Here is a 20,882-nt window from a genome sequence, read left to right as displayed (position 1 = left end):
ATTTAAGAAAGTTTGAACTGTAAACTTTTACAAAAAATATTTGTGAATAAACTGTGTTTTAGGTTCTTGTCATCCAATAATTTAGGGACTCCAGGCTTACAAGTATATATTACAAAGTTAGTGAAGAATGACTACTTGGGTAAAGATCCAGAAACAATATAAATATGGTTTGAAAATATGTAAAGCCCTGTATATTCTTCAAAGTTAATTGGGAAGAAAATAAAATATATATTTAGTTAACGGTAGTTTAATAAACTAATGTTATTTAGATAAAAAAAATTACACTGATGTTAAAAATTTCAAACTCAAGTATTTGTCATTGTTCAGGTTTCTATTTGAAACATCAACAGCTAAAATAATAAATTCATATTTTTGCTATTTGTTAAATATCTATACATGTAGTATACTCCTTTCTTCAGTGGACAAAACTACAGATCTTTTTTATATTCAGCCTACCTACATGACTTGAAAATTCACTTCCCATCTTTCAACACATACATTTCCTCCCTTATAATTTTGTACAATTTAACTTGTCAGTATTATTCCATTGCTAACTATTAGCCATATTTACTTATAAAGGGACACTGGTATAAGGAAAATCAAGAATTCACATTCTTGGGCAGAAAATGAGAACTGAATAGCAATTTCTTCACTGTTTAAAGTGAACTGCTACTTAGCATATCCTCGTGCTAATATGTGGCTGAACACTAGCCATAAAACAGTGTTCTGGGATTTGAAGGATGTAAGTGTAACTCAAGTACTTTGATAAAAATCCTATCATTCCTACCATATTATCTTTGAAAACGAACACTTGAAATTCTAGTACATGTCTCAAAACCTATTTGGACATTCTATTCCATTTATGGAATGGTTTTAAAAATTATGAATAAGTAACATACAGAAAAAAAAGCTAAATCTCAAATCAAGAAATGACCAGTCTAACAGCATCGTAAAAATGGTACTCTTTTAGTCATGGCATGACATAAGCATAGAATCTGAGGCTATTTTTCAATTATTCTTTGAACACTTTCAATTTGAATACAATATGAAGCACTCAATGATGTTAGATTTACTCAGCTAGTTCTTCAGACATTGTTTAAATAAGTGACAGAGCAGCACAACATTGGGACTCAATCTTAAATGATAGTACCGAAAAAAGCTATAAAATTTATTTGTCTAGATTTTGTAAATTACTTCCGTTTTCCAACATAATTAAACTATTTATTTTCTCAAAGCCTTCCAGTTTGTCATTTTCTTGGCTAGATATTAGCCAGAAATTAACAAGAGAAGTCTTATATCTCTTATCCCCTAGAAAAGATGTAAAACCAAATTGCCAAACCCTTTTTTTTAATCAGCTGGACTGCCCTCTACTGGACTATGTAAGGTATTCATTCAGCTAAGAGGTCAATGAGACTTGGTTTCACAAGGTATTCAACAGAAAAAATATAAATATCTTACATCCCAAACAAACTAAAGTTCCCTGTTTAAGAACAAAAAGTAAAACCTTTTAGTAAATTAATTTTTACCATGAAAAAAATCAGCAGAGTACCAATTCTACAAGAAAACAATTTCAATCATTTTGAAAATTGGCAATGAAGGTTTATGTGGTTTCAGTCTTTTCAACCTTGCAGGCAGATCTGAAACAATAGTGGTAATAGGCAGGAGCAATAGGCATACTGTAATGTCAATCTTATATAAGATTTGTGTATTAACACAAATCATATTTTTGTTGGTCTATTCACTCTACAGATGTTTTCTTATGCATAAACATGAGTCACAGTAGATACATGCTGAGTAGTTCATATCCATTAAGTCTCTTGTCACAAGCATTAAGACTTTTTGGAGCTGTTTCCTCTGTGAAAAATGAGTAGCAAGTTGTTTTTCTCTGTGGCTCATCCCCAGGCCTGAGATTTACAGTAATGCAGGACCAGTTTACCATCACTGCCAAAGCACTATAAAAAGAAAAAAATCAATAAATTAAATTCAATTTTTGTTACTCTTAAATAAAACTAAGAAAAGAAAAAGTCATACGTACACCAAACATCCATATATGTTCATGTTAGTAACCTAAAGTCATAAGGTCACTTCTTTTAAAAGATGCCTGTTTTTTTGTTTTTGAATCAAACATGTAAAAATAATCACAAATGTTTAATAAAAACTTGTCCTTTAAGCAAACTGGGTATGAATGTGTTTACATATTTTAATCTTGCTCTATCTCTGACCATAAAGTATGTAATTTTAGCTGTACTCTAGTAGTGCCTGTAAGTACATTCAATTATTGCCATAGAACTGCAAGAATGTTGAATAAAGTGGTTCTTGTGTAGTTTTTTTCAATTTCGTGGAGGCAAATTTGGATTATAGGTCACATGAAAAATGTAGAAAGACTAAATATAGATAAAAGAAAACTTCTAAAAATTTGAAAAGATGACTCTGAAGTACAATTAATTCCTTGACTCTTCTATCACTATATAATTCACTAAAATCCTACTACATTCAAGGTATTGGAGACGGAACAAGAGAGCAAGAATGTCATCTCTTCTTCCCCACACTGATAATTGAGAATGGCATGCCAATTCTTTTTCTTCGGTACTAAGGATTGAAGGCAGGAGAGCTTTACCACTGAGCTACAATGCTCAGCTATATGTATATTTTTTAAATTTTGAGATAGTCTAGCTAAGTTGCTGACCCTGGCCTTAAACTTATGATCCTCCTGCCTCAGCCTGCCAAGTCACTGGGTTTACAGTAATGTGCCAATGTGCTTGACATGTCAATTCTTAGAGATATGCACAATTCAAGTTATACACTATTAAATGCATACTACACAGGATTCAAGTTATACACTATTAAATGCATACTACACACATGTGTATATTCCATTAAGATTTAAAAAAAAAAAAAGTAACTTTTTACCTCATAGAGGGTTCCAACTTCCTGGTCTGGGGAAGGAGCAAAGGACTGATTCACATAAATAAACTATAAGAAAGGAAAGAAGAAAATACTGAAATTCCTTTTAATGGTATACTCATTAACCTGTACTTTGGAGGTTCAAATTCAGCTATTTCAAGCTGTCTTCAGATTGAACAAAGCTTCCCTAAATAATTAATTCCTCCATTTAAAGAGATCTTTATGAAAATTTTATCTTTCTTCCATAAGAATAACAATAAAATTTTTGTCCCTATAAAGTTCTGTTTTTAGTAATTAAAAACTTTTCAATAATTTTTACAAATTTTTTTAAGGCTTTTCAAGAAACCAGTTTTTAAAAACTGCAACGCCTAACCATAAAGACCATATTTCTTCTAAAAAGTTCACACACAGCCCCAAATCAATAAATCTAATATTCAAGAGAGTCTGTACATTCATTTTTCTTGGTTAAATATATGACATACATGGTTAGGCTTTAAAAAAAAATGTTTACAACCTTTAAAAACTTTCAAAGGTACTAAACTTCAGGCTGGGTGCTACTGTGAAGTCATTTCCAGGCAACAGAAGAAGAAAAGGCAATATAATTAAAACCTAATGCCATTACAATCTTCTTCTTTAAAATATTTGTTATTCAATGTTTCAGTTTAATTTTTAAACAGTATTAGATCAGGTGGACAACAGATGTTATTTTGATCACTAACTATAACATGAATAAATTTTGGTAACAATTTCTTTTTAGGCATGGCATTAAGTGTGGTGATGAGAGTTTAGAGGCTCTATTTAGACAGAATTGGGCTTGAATCCTGGCACTAAATACAATAACATCAGAACTAAAAAAAAAAAAAAAAAAATACAATAATATTACTTGGCCTGCTTCCTTATTTGTAAGATTCAAAAAAATATCATCTATTCCTCTTGGGGTGGCTAGGAAAAATAAAATGAGAGAATACATACCAAGTAACAGTGACAGTTATATGTACTCAATTGGTGTTATTATAGTTAAATTATTTACAAATAGTTCATGCTTACATATCAATTCATGGTTAAGGATGAGTTAGGTTCTAACACAAAAATTTCAGAAATGTAACAGAAAGCAGTGTGTATTTTAATGTGAATTTGCATTTAGTTCTCGGCATTTTAACTGCACAGACCTTACTGTTTCGGTTTTTGTTCCCTCTAGTTTAATCTTCATATCTGAAATAATGTTCCCTTTGTTAATTCTTTTCCAGAGCTTTGTCACTTCATTTCTCAATTTTACTAATGCTGATGTTGTTCTTTCATGTCTTGTATCATTTTCTTAATCCCTTTTAGCTCATTTTGAAATAGGACTGTGGTCTCTGACCTGTCATGGAGACATTTTTTCTGGAATGGTTTCATTGTTTTCAGGGATGTTACTCTGTTTTTTAAATATTTCTTATAACATTTTGACATTTGACCTTGGTATGTTCCTGCTCTTAGCTTTTATATGCAATTTGTTTTCCTCAACTTTAGAATCAGGTGGGTTAGTTTTTCTAACATCACAGAACTCCTTTTGTTGTTTTCTGTATAGTGTTAAAAAATATGGAGACCTGCTTCCTGAGTTTTCCAGATTTTGTTTCCCTTACTCTTATCTCTTTCCTTCCTTACTCATGTCCCAAACTCTGCTCAACTTTTATTTCATTTCCAAAGTGTTTTCTCAGAAAGGAGTCCTGTCCTGTACTGCATCTGTTTTGAGAACTCTCAGGGGACTAGACTGCTCAAGTTCCTTCAGGTCCCCTTAGTGTAGTACCAGTGTAATCGCCCCCTAAAGGACAAAACCCCTCTATTTCAGCTACTACTGGTGGAGTATAGGGGCAGTTCTGAGGACAGAATCCAGGGTCCCAAGAATGCTGCTAGGTATTCACTGTATTACTGAGCTACACTTTCAGCCACTAAACTATGATTCTTAAATCGGTTTACTTTGCTTTCCAGTGAGAACCTATTAGCTTATTTTAGGTTCTTGTTTTCTCAGTGTTGTCAGATGTCAACTCTGTTACTCGCTGCTTCCTTCAATGCAGATATCTGATACCATGCAGGTCCTTGTACTATCCATGTGTTTGGGATTTGTGGGAATGCCCTTTCAATAAGTTGTCACAAATATTAATGTACATTTTTTTTTAGTTAGTTAAAACAAGGTTTTTGTGGGAATTTAGAAATTCAACTATGTGTTCTGATACTGCTGCTATCTTCTCAGAATTCCTAACATTACTCTTCTTTTTGCTACAATGATGTTGGCCACATCTAGTTAAAAGTCAAAAACCAGAAGTCCTAGTTTAATATAGCAATAAAACAAGTCTTACGTTTCCTCTTGCTTAAATAGGAAAGGATAATCAGATTCACCTAAAAGTCTTTAATCTGAATCTCACAAAATTGTTGTTTTTATAGGTTAATATGGGTGACTGATGCCAATTTTACATGGTTTAATCGAATACATGTTATTATCAATCAAGTCTTTTCAGATTACTAGATACAGACAGTAAAATTTCAAGATTCTAACATTGACATCAAACACAAAACGGTTTCTAAAACACTTAATGCCTTAAGTTAACTTTGCTTCCTTATCAACTCTTATAGTTGCATCCTTAGTTTATCTCATTTTTCCTAGTACATATCCTTATACCTTTGACTTTTCCATTTAGACTTGGACTCTACACAAGGTCCTCTACTTCTGAGTGTTTAGCTACACACACATGTGTATGACCAAAATCTTATTGCTGAGTTCTCCCTTTAACTAAATTCTATGACGCTCAACAAAGTAGATGCTTTTCTAATTTTGAATGATCACAAAGGCAGACATTCACTTGCAAAACTCAATCATTGCCCAAACAGCTTTTTTGGGAGTCTGTAGAGGAATCTTGCCTAATATAGGTAAATTTCTAGTGACTAACCTATTTTATTTTTACACCAATGTCCTTTCTTTGAGATCCATTTATTTTTTAATTATTATTTTTTTACAGACTGTATGTTGATTCATTGTACACAAATAGGGTACATCGTTTCATTTTCTATGGTTGTACATGATGTAGATTCAAACTACTTGTGTAATCATACATGTACATAGGGTAATGATGTCTCATTCCACCATTTTTCATAACCCTTCTCCCTCTCATTTCCTTCTACATAATCTAAAGTTCCTCCATTTTTCTCTCATCCCCCACTCCCCCACCCTCATTATATATATCATCATCCACTATCAGGGAAAACATTTGTCCTTTGGTCTTTTGAGATTGGTTTATTTCACTTAGCATGATATTCTCCAATTCCATCCATTTATCCGCAAATGCCATAATATTACTCTTCTTTATGGCTGAATAATATTCCATTGAGTACATATACACCACAGTTTCTTTATCCATTCATCTGTTGAGGGCATCTAGGTTGGCTCCACAATCTAGCTATTGTGAATTGAGCTGCTATAAACACTGATGTGGCTGTGTTACTGTAGTGTGTTAATTTTAAGTCCTTTGGGTATAAACTGAGGAGTGGGATAACTGGATCAAAATGTGGGTCCAAGTTTTCTGAGGATTCTCCACACTGCTTTCCAGAGTGGCTGCACCAATTTGCAACTCCACCAGCAATGTAAAAGTGTGCCTTTTTCCCCACATCCATGCCAACATCTATTGTTGTTTGTGTTCTTGATAATAGCCATTCTAATTGGAGTAAGATGAAATCTTAGAGTTGTTTTAATTTGCATTTCTCTAATCATTAGAGATACTGAACACTTTTTCATATATTTATTAGTCATCTGTATGTCTTCTTCTGTAAAGTATTGGTCCAGTTCCTTGGTCCATTTATTGGTTGGGTTCTTTGTATTTTTGGTGCAAAGTTTTCTAAGTTCTTTATAAATTTTGGAGATAAAGTGCTTTATCTGAAGTGTGTGGGGAAAAGACTTTCTCCCACTGTGAGCTCTTTGAGATCCATTTATAACTAGAATCTTGAATTTTAGTATATTTCTTTTTGTTGACAAAAAGAATTTCTAACATCCCACTTTAATAACTATATTCTACCTGTTCTTACTTTTATGTTCACAAATAAATCCCAACCCTTATGCAAATCTTTGATTTGTATTTTAAAAATATTTAATGATTCTTCAACTACCTATCCACTTATATCAATATTGTCCAAGATTGGGATCTATCATCAGATAAAGGTGTCTAAATCATAGTATTACTATAACACCTACTAAAACGCCAGAGTCATGTGCCTCATAACATTTAGTCAATGAGGGACTGCATTTATGATGATGGTTCCATAAAATTATATCCTCAAGTGATGTATGTCATTTTGGTTTGTGTAAGGCTACTCTATGATAGTCATACATCAGAATTGCCCAATGATGCACTTCTCAGACAGAGCATGTCCCCATCATTAAGTGATGTATGAGTGTATATGTAAACATTTAAATTCCTATAGTCAAATATCAAAGTAAAAACCAGTGGCATTAAAAATTTTAACCCTTCCTAAAACTGCATACGGTACTGTAACATGAAATTAATATATCTCTCTTAGTTCTTTCAAAGTACATGTCAGATATATTGCTTACCTTGAGAAGAATGGGACAAAAGCAACACTGGAATCAAAACAATGTTTTTTTAGATTAGAAAACAAGTTCACAATTTAAAGCAAATCTCAAATGCATCTCATTTCAGAGTTCTCCAAAGAATCCTTCAATAAAGTATACAAATTCCAATAAAAAAATATAGAAAAGGGTATAACAAAATAAAATGTAGCTCCATTTCTATATACTTATTCACTGATGCCTAGGAACTACTGCACATTTCTGTAGGAAAATAATCACTATAGATTTTTGTACCAACTGTTCCGAGGCCACAAGTTTAAGGAACTTCTTGATGAAGTCAATGAGTCCTTGGATGGTTCGGGTTCGCTCTACAGCCCACTTCTTTGTTTTCATTATAGGGGTGTCTCCCACAGCCTTTAGTAGTATGTCAACTGTGAAAGAAAAAAAGTTACCAACAATTATACTGAAACATCTAATGGGAACATGATATAAAAGACTTTAGAAAACTTAAATCTTTAATTTGCAGGTATTTTATGTATTGATGATTTTGAAGCTATGTCAGAGATGTGAAAATGTTATATTCTTTTTCATTATTTTTTTCTCCGATTCTCCCTATGAACTAATCTTTAAAATGCATTTTGACATAATAAACAATTCCAAAAAGAAACAGAAATGGCCCATAAAGATATATAACAACATTTAAGCTTACAAAAACAGCAAAGTCTAATCTCACACTTTTCCACCTACCAAAGTACAAAGATTAGAATATTTGTGTGGCTACTACTGTTGAGGATAAAAAATGGTATCCCCTTTCTGAAAAGTAATATGGTAATATACATTCAATACTTGAAGATATACTTTTGACTCAGTAATACTTCTAGGAACCTAGTCTAAGAAAATATGAGATGTGCAAAGACTTATTTAGAAGATTTTCACCTTCACTAAAGTTCCTTCACAGGAAAAAACTGTAAAACCAAGTATCCAACAGGGATATTTAAAAGAGATTAATTAAATGAAAGATGCTTTCCTCTTAACACTGTCATTTGCTAGGTATATATACATGGGAAAGCTTTTTAATCTCCCAATGCTAGTTTCTCCATTTGAAAAATGGGGATACTAGCACCTACCTCATAGGGTTATGAAGTAGGAATTAACACATGTAGAACAGCATCCAGCACACAACTCATACTTATTAAACTTTAAATAAATATTAAAGAGACATTATAAAAGTATATTTAACAGCATAGTGAGGCTAGCAAAATGTACCAAATGTTAACAGTATGTATATTCTCTCAATTTCACTATAAGTATCTCAAACACATATTCACGTAACTATAGAATATGTGCAAAAATGTTACTTTTCAGTAATGCCATGGGCAATTATTACTCAATATTTGGCTTTTTGTAACTGCCAAGTTTTCTACAATCAAGTTTTTAATAAAGAAAAACCATGTAATTAAAAATAAAATACAATTAGACCAAAAATAAGGTTACAGAGAAATTCTAACATTTCGATGATCCAAAATACAGCTATGCAAACCTGAAACCTATGATTCTGTCTCTTGAAGTTTTTTCCCTTAAAAAATCCCCAAAACACCTACAATCAAAAATAAGCAATACTGCTTTTTTTCCTCCCCTGTATCGCTGCTGGGCCTGCAGGTCTGTGTGAAGTCGTGGACCCGGGTCTCTGTTCCGCAGCATGTGGTTTGTTAAAGTTGTCAAGAATAAGGCCTACTTTAAGAGATACCAAGTGAAATTTAGAAGACGACAAGAGGGCAAAACTGATTACTATGCTCGGAAACGCTTGGTGATCCAGGACAAAAATAAGTACAACACACCCAAATACAGGATGATAGTGCGTGTAACGAATAGAGACATCATTTGCCAGATTCCTTATGCCCATATAGAAGGGGATATGATAGTCTGTGCAGCTTATGACATGAACTATCGAAATATGGTGTGAAAGTTGGCCTAACAAATTATGCTGCAGCATATTGTACTGGCCTGCTGCTGGCCCACAGGCTTCTCCATTTGAAAAATGGGGATAATAGCACCTACCTCATAGGGTTATGAAGTATGGACAAGATCTATGAAGGCCAAATGGAGGTGACTGGAGATGAATACAATGTGGAAAGCATTGATGGTCAACCTGGTGCCTTCAACCTGCTATTTGGATGCAGGCCTTGCTAGAACTACAACTGGCAATAAAGTTTTTGGGGCCCTGAAGGGAGCTGTGGACGGAGGCTTGTCTATCCCTCATAGTACTAAACAATTCCCTGGTTATGATTCTGAAAGCAAGGAGTTCAATGCAGAAGTACATTGGAAGCACATCATGGGTCAGAACATTGCAGATTATATGCGTTATCTAATGGAAGAAAATGAAGATGCTCATAAGAAACAATTCTCTCAGTATATAAAGAACAATGTTACCCCTGACATGATGGAGGAGATATATAAGAAAGCTCATGCTGCTATATGAGAGAATCCAGTCTGTGAGAAAAAGCCCAAGAGAGAAGTTAAAAAGAAGAGGTGGAACCGTCCCAAAATGTCCCTTACCCAGAAGATTGGGTAGCTCAAAAGAAGGCAAGCTTCCTCAGAGCTCAGGAACGGGCTGCTGAGAGCTAAACGAAACAGCAGTTTTTCTATGAAGTTTTTTCAGATAAACATAATAAACTTATTGAACAAACAGCTTAAAAAAAAAAAAAAGCAATACTGAACAAGCAAAACAGCACACTGCTGCTCCCTACAGTTAACTCTGTTCTATTACACCCTTAGCCAATTTGGAATTAAAAGTTGGTGCCCATTGGAATCAGAGATCAATTTATTCAAGTTTACTCTGGGAATGAAGGCATTTAAAATATATGATGCACATAGTTTATCTTCCTGCTACAGAACTAGTTATCCTCCCTTTGGAAGAATAACTTCTTCCAAGATATTCTTGGGATTTTGGCTAGCTTGGCTTCCACACTTCCCTACTGGTTTCCTCAGTCCCCTGGGGCTCTAATTAGGTATTGAGATGTACTACTGAAGGAAGAAGGAAAAATATTCACTGCATAGCCCTGCAAATTCTTAAGGTGATTTGCTTGTAGTTTCAAAGCCTGGTTATCCATGAGAATTAACTGGGGGAACATTTAAAATACAGGTATACACATCAATTAACTGAGAATCTTTTGGCAGTAGGGACTTTTAGTAAAAGTATGTTCAAAAGCTTCACCAGGTGAGCCTAATGTGCTCCCAAAGCCAACAACCTTGGTAGGTTTGAACAATCCTCTAAAGATGGAGAGATTGAAATAGTCAAACTTCCTTAATTAGACTGTCCTCAAAAAAGGATATCAGGTAGAAATTCAATAAGATGGCTCAGTTTGTAAAATAAAAGTATGCACACCAAAGAAAACACACCTTCTGGGTGGTAGGTGATTGTTTTCTACCTCACAGCTATTATCAATGTCAAGTAATTTTTGGTTTTGGTACTGGGGCTTGAACCCAGGGGTGCTTTACCGATGAACCACATTCCCAGTCCTTTTTATTTTTTATTCTGAGACAGGGTCTTGCTGCTAAATTGGAAGGTGGCCTTGAACTTGCCATGCTTCTGAATGCTGGGCTTACATACTTAAATTCATCACCATGCCTGGCTTCAAGTAGTGGTTTTGACTAAGATTATTAAACCTTCAAAAAAAAAAATCTTTCAAAGTAGGCAAATTGGAAGGAAAAAAATCTGTAAAACCCATAGGATTCTATTGAAGAAAGACTCTGGTGGTAATCTGTACAAATAATCATAGTTCATCAAGAGGAATGACAACAGATTTTTCCCAAATGTAAAAGCAGTCTGATTTTTCTTTTCCTTTTCTTTTTTATGGTGCTGGGGATCAAACCTAGGACTCAGAGCATACCAGACAAGCATTCTACCAGGGAGCTACATCCTCAGCCCCAGTTGAGTCTGCTTTAAATGGGGAGCAGTGCTGGGAGAGGCAATTTTCCTCCACAGCAGCAGAAAAAAGTTCAATGAAAAGGCCAGTGAGATCATGGATCAGAAAACATATCTACCTTTTAAGACCCTGGGGAGAAAACGTGTCTAAGGAAAATGTCAGTCTCTTCGCAGATGTTTATTTGCTGTTTTACTCACAGGCAACTCTTAACTCTTCAAAGTGCTCAAAACAAAAACTTTCGGAATTTCTATAATTTCCAAAAGCGAACAAATTCTCAAGCAATAAACCGTGAGGACTGATAGTTCAAACGATGAAGTGATTCACAATGGTTCCGAAAAAAATTTAAATAGTAGTATCTATACCTTCAGTTTTCCCTTAGGAATCTCCACACTAAGTAACTTCCCAGTTTCTTTAGTTCAAGGAGTCAATTCACACTCAGTTGTAGGGGAGACCAAAGCAGCGATCTAATTCCAGGCTTTGCTACTGACCATATTTAATTTGGTAATTTCGTTCGCTAGTACTTCATATTCTCCCTCACAATCGGATCCTTCTTATTTTCTTGAAATCATTATTCAAATAATTAGCTCCTGTGTTAAGCACCTGAAGCTACTAAAATTTCACTCAGATCCTACCTTCAAGACTTGTAATCTAACCAACTCACAGGTAGGTTAGAATACACTGTAAAAAGTACCGAGGCAAGTACTGGGAACCACATCGATAACCAGGGCACCTAACCTAGCCCAGCGAGTACGATGGCAAATTCAGAGACGGTTTCCTTGTGAGGCACTCGAGAAGGTTTGAAAGTTGAAAGCACACTTCCTCTCTTCTGACTCGCGAAAAATGTACCTCTGGTACGGTCCTTCCTCTAAATTCGATTCGTTATAGGCCGCCACCCTTACGGACACAGCTAAACCTCCCACCTCACTGCCCAGATTTGCTCTCAAAATTACTTTTTTTCTTGGTGTCGCCGGAGGGCTCTTCTGTCCCTGGGGAGACTGCAGCAGAAGAAGGGGGCTCTGGAGTGGCTGTTTCTGGGGAGACATCCGTAAGTCCTTCCCCGCCAGCAGCAGCAGTTGAAGGGAGTTGCAACATCGTCTCCGACTCCTCCGCCATCTTGCACCGTGGGAAGCGAGAGCGGAAGTGGCGGCGGAGAGCGTGCAGTGGGCGGGATCAGCGCTGAGGGTCGCATAGAAGGCCGCAAAGGGGGGATCCAACCCAACAGTGAAAGTTGGAGTTTCCGGCTAGTCCTCCATATAACTATCTAGGACCCTTGGCTGTTAGTGTGACATCTAGTGTTTTCTTGCTGCAACAAGCTTAGGAAAGGGGTCCATGGGCAACGTTCCCATGCACCGCCAAGTGAAAGACACCCCTCGGCTAAGTGGGCTCTGACCGGGAAATGTTTCCGCTTCCCTGCGCGTCTGCTCCGCCCTGGCCCCGCCCCTCAATCACCGCCCAGTGGCTCGGGAGCGCGCGCGCGCGCGTGCGGGAGGGGGCGGGTGGGGAAGGATCGCTGGCTAGATCCCGAGGCGAGGCTCGCGTGCCCGCCCCCGCCCTGGCCCCCAGCGCCCACCCCGACGGCCCGGCCCAGCCATGATCAAGGCGATCCTCATCTTCAACAACCACGGGAAGCCGCGGCTCTCCAAGTTCTACCAACCCTATGTAAGTATTCAGCCACCGCGAATCAGGGCGAGGGGGAGTCGTTGGTGACGGGCAGCGCCCAGCGCGGCTTTCTCGGAGCGAACCCCTCCGGCGCGCTGCGGCCCTTCTCGTGCCCGGGCCGCCTCGCGCTCCCGGCTGTCAGCTTCCAGTGGGTGTGAGCCAGGTGCCCACCTCCTCTCCGGGCTCGCCTCCGACGTGGCTCTGCCCGGCGGCTCCTCCGCCCGTCTGTGGGCAGGGTGGTTTCCTGGCGGCGCGGGCCCTGCCCTAGCGGGTCGGGCATCCGCAGCCCACCTGCTCCCCTCCCAGCCCCGCGCCCCAAGTCCCGGGACCCCACCCCGCGCGGTTGCCTTCTTGCTGCGGGCGACTCGGGTTGGCCGCTCTCTTCTCACGGCCCCACCTCCCTTACTTCCAACGCTTCCAGGTGGATTTCTTTATGTTCGCTGTGGACAGATGGGCTACTGTTTTTCCGCTGTAATCCTCTCATAGCGCAGGCAGGAACTTTAGCCTCCTGCGTTTCCGTGACTGCACGCTCTGTACAGTCTCCCAGGGATGTTTCCATACAGATCGACTGCCCAGTGTGACTTTCAAGGTGTCTCCTTACTAAAGAGGAAGATAAGTGAGGAGCTGATAGTTTTATCATGCTTTTTACCTGATTTTAAATTATTGACTCTTGAAATAGCTGTTGACATTTTTCATGGCTGAAGTACTGTGATATTCTATACCAAAGAGTTTAAATTTTGGCTTCCGGTTAGGCATTTTACAGGGGAATTTGCCCCAATATTTAGTTTCTTCACCTACTTATAAAGAATAGTAATATTTGTAAAAGCTCTCTTTTAAAACTGCAAATATTGTTTAAGTGCTGGAGGTTTTTAGGTAGTAATTTGTAAATGGTTGTGAAAGGGTTATATACTTCTATGCCTATCTTAGGGCAAAATCCACCTCTAGTTTAAATACATAACATTGGGCTCTCAATGGTAGGATTAATGTGAGACATAACTTGTGTGTTGTATTGGGGTATTTTGCTTATGGCCAAAAATGAGCTTTCAGTGTAATATTGAAACTGCTCCAAGTCTAACACTTTTATGCCATCAAGTCTCAGATGGAAAACATTCTTGCCATTAAAAATTAAATATGAAAATGTCAGTTTGCCTAAAATGATAATGTAGTCCGTGGAGGTGTTGAATGAAGTGAGAAATCTTGAGCTTATTCTTCATTTTCTTAAGTTGTTTTGCTTTTGATGGTGATATAGAATATTTTCCACGAATCCTGGGTACTTTTAGGTTAGTATAACTTAAATACTAATGCTCTGTTTAAAAATTCTCCGTTATTCTTTAATCCAGAATAAAATTCTAATTGATACTTCTGAGTGAAAAAATTACCATTAACTTTACATTGTTAACCATTTCTTCAAAATGTTAGTACCCTTTGTCAAAGAAATGTTTCTTTTAATCATTTTTTTCAGTGCCTTTTTCAGTGCAGAAAAAGTATGTTCCAATAGTGAAATAGAATTCAAAATTTTATTCTTCCGTATGTCAATTTAATAATCAAACATTATTCAGGTTAGTAGATTCTCTGGCTGATCGTTAATCAGTATAACCACTCCTACGGTGTAGAATTTAACCCTCTGTTAAAATATAAATTATATAAAATATAATTTGGAAATCTAGGAATACATGTTTCTCTTGTTCAGCAGTGGTAACAAAAATATCCTTTTACCTTTACTCACTAGGTAATACTGAAGGTTAATGTGGAAAGAGGCTTCATGGGAACATGGAGCTAGAAGGTATAATAAGATCAGTCAATTGGCTGTGGAGGAGTGGGGTGGCAGAAGCTGTTTTTGTGTATCAGTCTTTGGTAGTTGGATTTTTGCCAATGGTGTGTTCATTTTTGTGTTTCAGGAATAATTTAAGATAATGTATAATTGCTTTCTGTAGCAGATTATAACCTATTTGAGGGCAGATATCTTTGTTTATTCCATCAGTCAGTTTATCAACAAATATTTATTTCATGACTTCTGTGTGCAGACACTGGAGATGAACAAATATATCTATCTTCTGCTCTTGTGGGAAGGGTGTAGACATAGCTACTAGGAAGTAGACTATACAGTGTGCCAGGTAGTCATAAATGCTGTGGAAAAAACAAAGGGCAAGGTGTTAGGGAATGTGAGGATGACAATTTAAAATAGGGTAGCCAGTTAAGTTCTCCTGAGACGATAACATTTGAAAAAAGACTTGAAGGAGATAAGAAAGCCAACCTGGCAAATGTCTGAGGGAAGAACATTCCAGGCTAATACAGAGGCCCTGAAAAGAGAATACCTGTTGGAAGAAAACCAAGAGGACTGGCGTAACAGGAGCATACTATGTCAGGGAAGAATCGTTGGAAATGATGTCTGTTTGCATAGGGCATTGAAGTACATTGTATTCATACTCTCTGGAGTGTCCTTCTCTTCCATGGTTCAAATTTGACTCCTTGTTCTAGGCCCAGCCTAAACATCTTATAAGTGTTCCTCAAAGTATTTTGTCTTGCTGTTGGACTCCTCCTGGTTCTTAGGATTTAATTTTTTTTATCCTTTAGTGGTTCAATATTCTGTTTTACAGCCTATATTCCTTGAAGGGAGTTATCAGGGTTTAAGTATCACCCTGAGCAATCAACATTGAGTCTTTTTTTTCTGAGCTACATCCCTAGCCCTTTTTTATTTTCTATTTTGAGACAGGGTCTTGGTTGCCCAGGCTGGCCTCAAACTTGCCATCCTCCTGCCTTAGCCTCCTCAGTAGCTGTGATTATAAGCATGCCACACCGTGCCCGGCTCACATTAAGTCTTGAACTTAAAAAACGCTTGATGATTCTTAGCTAAAGGCATTCATTTAGAATCTGCTTGGGATAGAGTTCAGTTTAGAATTGACTTCCTGAATTTCCTTCCAACTCTCAAAATTTAGTCCTTCATTAACCAGAGGTTTCATGAATCCATGCCTTTATTACAAAAGTAGAATAGCTGTTACATCAGCAGTTTCTGTTTATGTTGAAAGAAGTCTCTAAGAAATACACACACACACACACACACACACACACACATCAAATAACATTGACAGTTTTGAGTTTAACTTAAGTAATATCTAGGGATATGACTGAGCCAACAGCTCTGTACACTGACAGTATGCTGAGGTTTGAGTCCAACTACAGTGGTTTAGCACTGAGCAGTTTAATTTCCTGTCAACAAGTTTCCTCTACTACATTGAATATTTATTCTTCATTTGCTTTTCCTCATGATATAACAACTTATATGTTCATTTCTATCCTTTTGTAGTGCATATTTCCATTTCATTCTGTAATAGAGTTTTAGTTTTGATAGTGCCTCCAAATTGTTGTGACGTATGAGACATATGAAGTCACACATCTTTTTCACTGAACTTAAGTTTTGGTTCATTTAACTTGATTCAGATATTAAGAATTTGAGGGTGTATTCAGAGTATATCCCTTTTTGTTCTTGCCTTTTGTACACTTGAGCCATCACAGCAGAAGTTCAAATGTTTTTGTCTCTTCTGTTGGATGCTTAGCCACAATAACTTGGCAACAATAACCTTTAGTCTTTTAATATTCACCTGGCAATATTACTGAGACTTATGTTTCATAAACCAGTTATATTTTACAGAGCTATCAAGTAAGAGAAAAAAAACCCTTGGGTTATGATTCCTTTATTATTAGTGAACTATAATATGTTCTTCGGTGAGTCACTCTAAGTAGAAATGCTTTCTTTTATGTGAGTTGCCTTATTTGTTTCCACAGATATAAAAGATCATGTGTATATACATGCATACACACATTCCACCCCTATATAAAATGCAAGCAGGAAGATTTCCAAACTGTAAAATACTTGAGTTGCCTCAGTGTTCTTTTCAACTGTATCTGATTGTTGTTTGTCAATCAAAAGCAAGTCCTGGAAGGAACTCTAAGATTGTTCTTGCCTTTTTAAAAAAATTTTTAATATGAAAAGTATAAAATGTCGAATGTATAACCTTTGTTTTCTTTTTTAAAGAATGCTTAAAAAAGATATATGTATGTTTGTTGGTATCTTTTTTATTGACTATTAAGATGGTGTAGTGGATGGGATAGTTAAACTTTATTCTGTGATTAAGCTGTAATTATTAACAGTTCTGAGTATTAAGATGTTAGTATATATTAACATAGTATTTCAGCTTTTTTGTTAAGAAGGAAATGTTATAAAAGTTATCAATTGTTCCTTGGCCTTTCTAAATAGAGGAGGAAAGCCATGAAGAGGGTAGCTATATTATTTCTTTAGCCACATCATTATTTTTTTAAATTACTTATTGTTTAACATTTTAAATAAAACTTTTTATGGTTATGTGGAAAATATTTGTGTTAAGATCACTGTCATCTTGATTCCATCACACACAGATCATTATTAGCATACAGCATATTTCCTCCAGTTTTTATTTTTCCTCTCAGTTTCTCAGTGAAGAATATATACCTTTTAGACATTAATAACCAAAAATGAATGCCTTGAATCTGGTAGTAGATTTATCAAACTTTATTGACTTTAAGAAAACACAAATGTTAATATCTGGCTACCACTATAATTTTTAAATACATTTGTATATGTTAATGGCACATTACTAATTTGCCTATTTTTTTTCTATATCTTTCTTTTTTAGAAAATTGAATTCATATATATAACCTAAGTGTATCAGGGTCCTTCCCTTTTCTGATTCCAAAGGTAAACCTTTGCTAACTTTTTTGAAAAGTCAGTGTCCATTCTTGTCCTTAGCACTTGGAGTCTTTGTGAATTATGAGTTTCTTCACTGCTGCTTATGATCCAAGGCAATTCTGAGTTGTAGACTATCTCCAGGGTCCAGTTCTATTCTGGCCTCTTATTATATAAAACTCTTACATTAGGATAAATTACACTTGTACCTTCTTCACTCATTCTTCCCTGTCAGCTTCCCTTAATCCAATATTTTGAATTGCAATATAGGTAAATTTTACTGAAGGATCAGTATCTCTTAGAAAGAGCATCTCTTAGAAAGGTATTGCATTGTAAGAGGAATAAAGGTAATTATAGCTTACAGGTATTTTTGTAAGATTTCAAGTGGAGGCACTTATAGATTTGGCCTTAGGAAGGAGGAGTGGCCTGTGGGGAAGCTGCTTGACATATTCTTCCATGGCACTGTTTTCTCTTTCCCTGCCCGTATTCCTCCTCAAAAATGTTTGTTTGTTTTGTATGGCTCTGTTATTAAGCACTAATAATACAATGATAAGTAAGACAGGTGTTGCTCCTGCCCAGTGGGTTTACATTCTAGTGATAGGAGGTAGATGATAAAAAAATTGTGTATGATTATGACTAGTATATGAAGAAAAATAATCAGTGGAAGGAAGTGACGAGTAATGGGAGAGAGGTACTATATTAGGTAGGATTATCAGGGAAAACCTCTTTAAAGATCTGACGTTTGAGAAGAGAATGAGGAGAGAGAGTTATGAGAACAGCAGAGGAAAGAATGTTTTAGGCAGAAAGAGGCATAAAGCCCCCTGAATGAGGCTAGATGTGATGTGTTCAGGACTAACAAAAAGACAACCTGAGTGACAGGAGATGAAGTCAGAGGAAAAGATAAGGCCAAATTATGCCTATATGCCACATTATGTGTGCTCCTTCTTCACAACTTTCAGTCTAATGACATCATCCCCACATTGCCAACAAGAGGAGCTATTTCTACTTGAACCCTACTTGTGATCAGCACAATTAAACAGTGCCTCTGCAAAAAAGTCAATGGTTGTGTCCTCTACTCAGTTTTTTCCTTAGGCTCTGTAGAGAGAGGAGTGAATGAAGGTTAAAGCGCATGTTTCACTTTCTGTGCAGTCTCTATACCAGTGAGACCCTTGATCAAGCAGATTCCACTCCTGTTGCCTGTGAAGTAACAAAATGCAAGAAGAATTTATTTTTCTGAAACTTCTCAGTCTTAATTTTATGTGAACAGAATTTATGTGAAACCTACTAGAGTACCTCAATTATTGTGCTGAGAAGCCTGTATGTCTTTCTGCCTTACTTGAAGCCTGATGCAATTATAAAAATCACTAGCTGTCACAGTTCATTTTGCTACTCAGGAGGAAAAGGTTCTTTTTCAGTTATTCAGTATTTTGATTCCTATGTGCTAACTTAGTGGGGAAGTGTGCCAGTTCATCCTACCGCATATATATCCTTCTTTTTTCTGTCATTAATGTATTTTAATGTGATATAAAATAGTTTTTATTGTAGTTGTATATGTATAGTATAAAACTTACCTTTTTAACCCTTTTTAAGTATGCAGTTCTCTGGCATTAGATACATTCACATTGTTGTGCCCTCCATCTCTAGAATTTTTCATCGTTACCAATAGAAATTCTATAAACATTAAACACTAGCTCCTTGTGTTAGTCTTTCCACTGCTGTGAAAAGATATCTGAGATAATCAATTTAAAAGGAGGAAAGATTTATTTTAGCTCATGTTTTCACAGTTTTTCAAAGTCATAGTTTGGTTGGTTCTGTCACTTTTAGGCCTGTGGCAAGGCAAAACACCATAGCAGAGAGCATGTGGCAGAGCAAAACTGATTATCTCATGGCAACCAGCAACCAAAGAGAGAGAGAGGAAGGGCATACCCCCAGTAACCTCACTTCCACTAGATCTTACTTCCTAAAAGTTGCACCACCTTCCGGATAGTGCCACAGGCTTAACACATGGTCTGTGGGGGCATTTAATATTCAAACCATAGCATTCCTCATTCTTACCTCCTAGCCCCTGGCAACTCCATTCTACTTTGTCTCTATAGAATTGATTACCTCAAATAAGAGGAATCACAGAATATTTGTCGTTGTTTGACCAACTTATACCACTTAGCTTTATGTCCTCAAGGTTCACCCAGGTTGTAATATGTTAAGGTGAAGTAATATTCCTTTGCATGTTTGTAAAGACCATATTTTGTTTAGTCGTTCATTTAGTGTTGGACACTTGGGTTGCTTCCATCTTTGGCTTTTGTGAAAAATACTGCTGTGAACTTAGGTGTACAAATATCTGGTCAAGTTCTTGCTTTTAGTTCTTTTGGATGCATACCTGGAAGTGGAATTGCTGGATCATATGGTAATTCTTAGAAAAAAATTTATTGGTGCATTATAATTATACATAATAGTGGGATTTGGTATTACATATTCATACATGCATACAATATAATGATATAATTTGGTCAGTTTCATTCAGGTACCTCCCCTTTGCCTACCCTCCTCCTTCTCTGGTAATTCTGTTTAATTCTCTTGAGGAGTCATCCTGTTGTTCTCAACAATGGCTGCACCATTTTGCATATCCACCAGCAGTGCACAAGGGTCTGGTTTCTCCAGATTCATGGTAACTCTTGCTATTCTCTGTTTTTTTGTATTAACCATTCTAATGGATACTTCAGTAGTATTTCCTTCTGGTTTTGATTTGCATTTCTCTAATGACGAAAGATATTGAGTATCTTTTCATCTGTTTATTTGTCCTTTTTGTATCTTTGGAGAAATGTTTATTGTCAAATCCTTTGCCTATTTTTCAGTTTAGTTTTCTTATTGAATGTAGGAGCTTATATATTCTTTTATATAAAGTGTCAGTCTTTATTGGATATATGATTTGCAAATATTTTCTCCCATTCAGTGAGTGACCTTTTAAACTTGAATTTAAATTTTGATGAGTTTTACATTTTATTTGTGTTTTTCCTTAGTTTCCTATGCTTTTGGTGTTCATACCCAGTGTTATGGTTGAGATGTGATATCCCCCAAAAGCTCACATATGAGACAATGCAAGAAGGTTTGGAGGAGAAAT

General features: G+C 36.4%; 2 protein-coding genes and 1 pseudogene across 7 annotated transcripts in view; 2 read left to right on the top strand and 1 right to left on the bottom strand.

Moving 5' to 3' along the window:
* Positions 1 to 1,200: 1,200 nt before the first annotated feature.
* On the bottom strand, positions 1,201 to 12,777 carry Atg12 (autophagy related 12). 3 transcript variants are annotated; one of them, XM_047555331.1, is made up of 5 exons: positions 12,336 to 12,719; positions 7,754 to 7,890; positions 7,484 to 7,510; positions 2,911 to 2,973; positions 1,201 to 1,952 (listed from the first exon to the last, which is right to left on the bottom strand). In XM_047555331.1, exons 1-5 carry the CDS (start codon positions 12,496 to 12,498, stop codon positions 1,893 to 1,895), a joined length of 450 nt encoding a protein of 149 aa, XP_047411287.1. In that variant the 5' UTR covers positions 12,499 to 12,719; the 3' UTR covers positions 1,201 to 1,892. The 3 variants fall into 3 exon arrangements, with proteins under 3 accessions (XP_047411287.1, XP_047411288.1, XP_047411289.1); XM_047555332.1 differs by lacking the exon at positions 7,484 to 7,510 and having other exon boundaries at positions 12,336 to 12,686; XM_047555333.1 differs by lacking the exons at positions 1,201 to 1,952; positions 7,484 to 7,510; positions 7,754 to 7,890 and having other exon boundaries at positions 2,912 to 2,973; positions 12,336 to 12,777.
* LOC124986715 (60S ribosomal protein L5-like) lies at positions 9,150 to 10,150 on the top strand (annotated as a pseudogene).
* Positions 12,778 to 12,837: 60 nt separating the features above from the next.
* The window catches only part of Ap3s1 (adaptor related protein complex 3 subunit sigma 1), a 79,825-nt gene continuing 71,780 nt past the window's right edge, over positions 12,838 to 20,882 (top strand). For 2 of the 4 annotated variants that reach the window (XM_047555328.1, XM_047555327.1), the window contains exon 1: positions 12,849 to 13,044. In XM_047555328.1, coding sequence (XP_047411284.1) covers positions 12,976 to 13,044 — 69 coding nt within the window. In that variant the 5' untranslated portion in view covers positions 12,849 to 12,975. Of the gene's footprint in view, positions 13,045 to 20,882 lie in introns of all 4 variants that reach the window. The other 2 variants (XM_047555330.1, XM_047555329.1) reach the window with 2 other exon arrangements.

Source organism: Sciurus carolinensis, chromosome 6 (assembly GCF_902686445.1).
Source record: "Sciurus carolinensis chromosome 6, mSciCar1.2, whole genome shotgun sequence".
Lineage (NCBI taxonomy): Eukaryota > Metazoa > Chordata > Mammalia > Rodentia > Sciuridae > Sciurus > Sciurus carolinensis.
The sequence above is the reverse complement of the archived record's forward strand: the minus strand, read 5'-3'. Positions and strand labels throughout refer to the sequence as shown.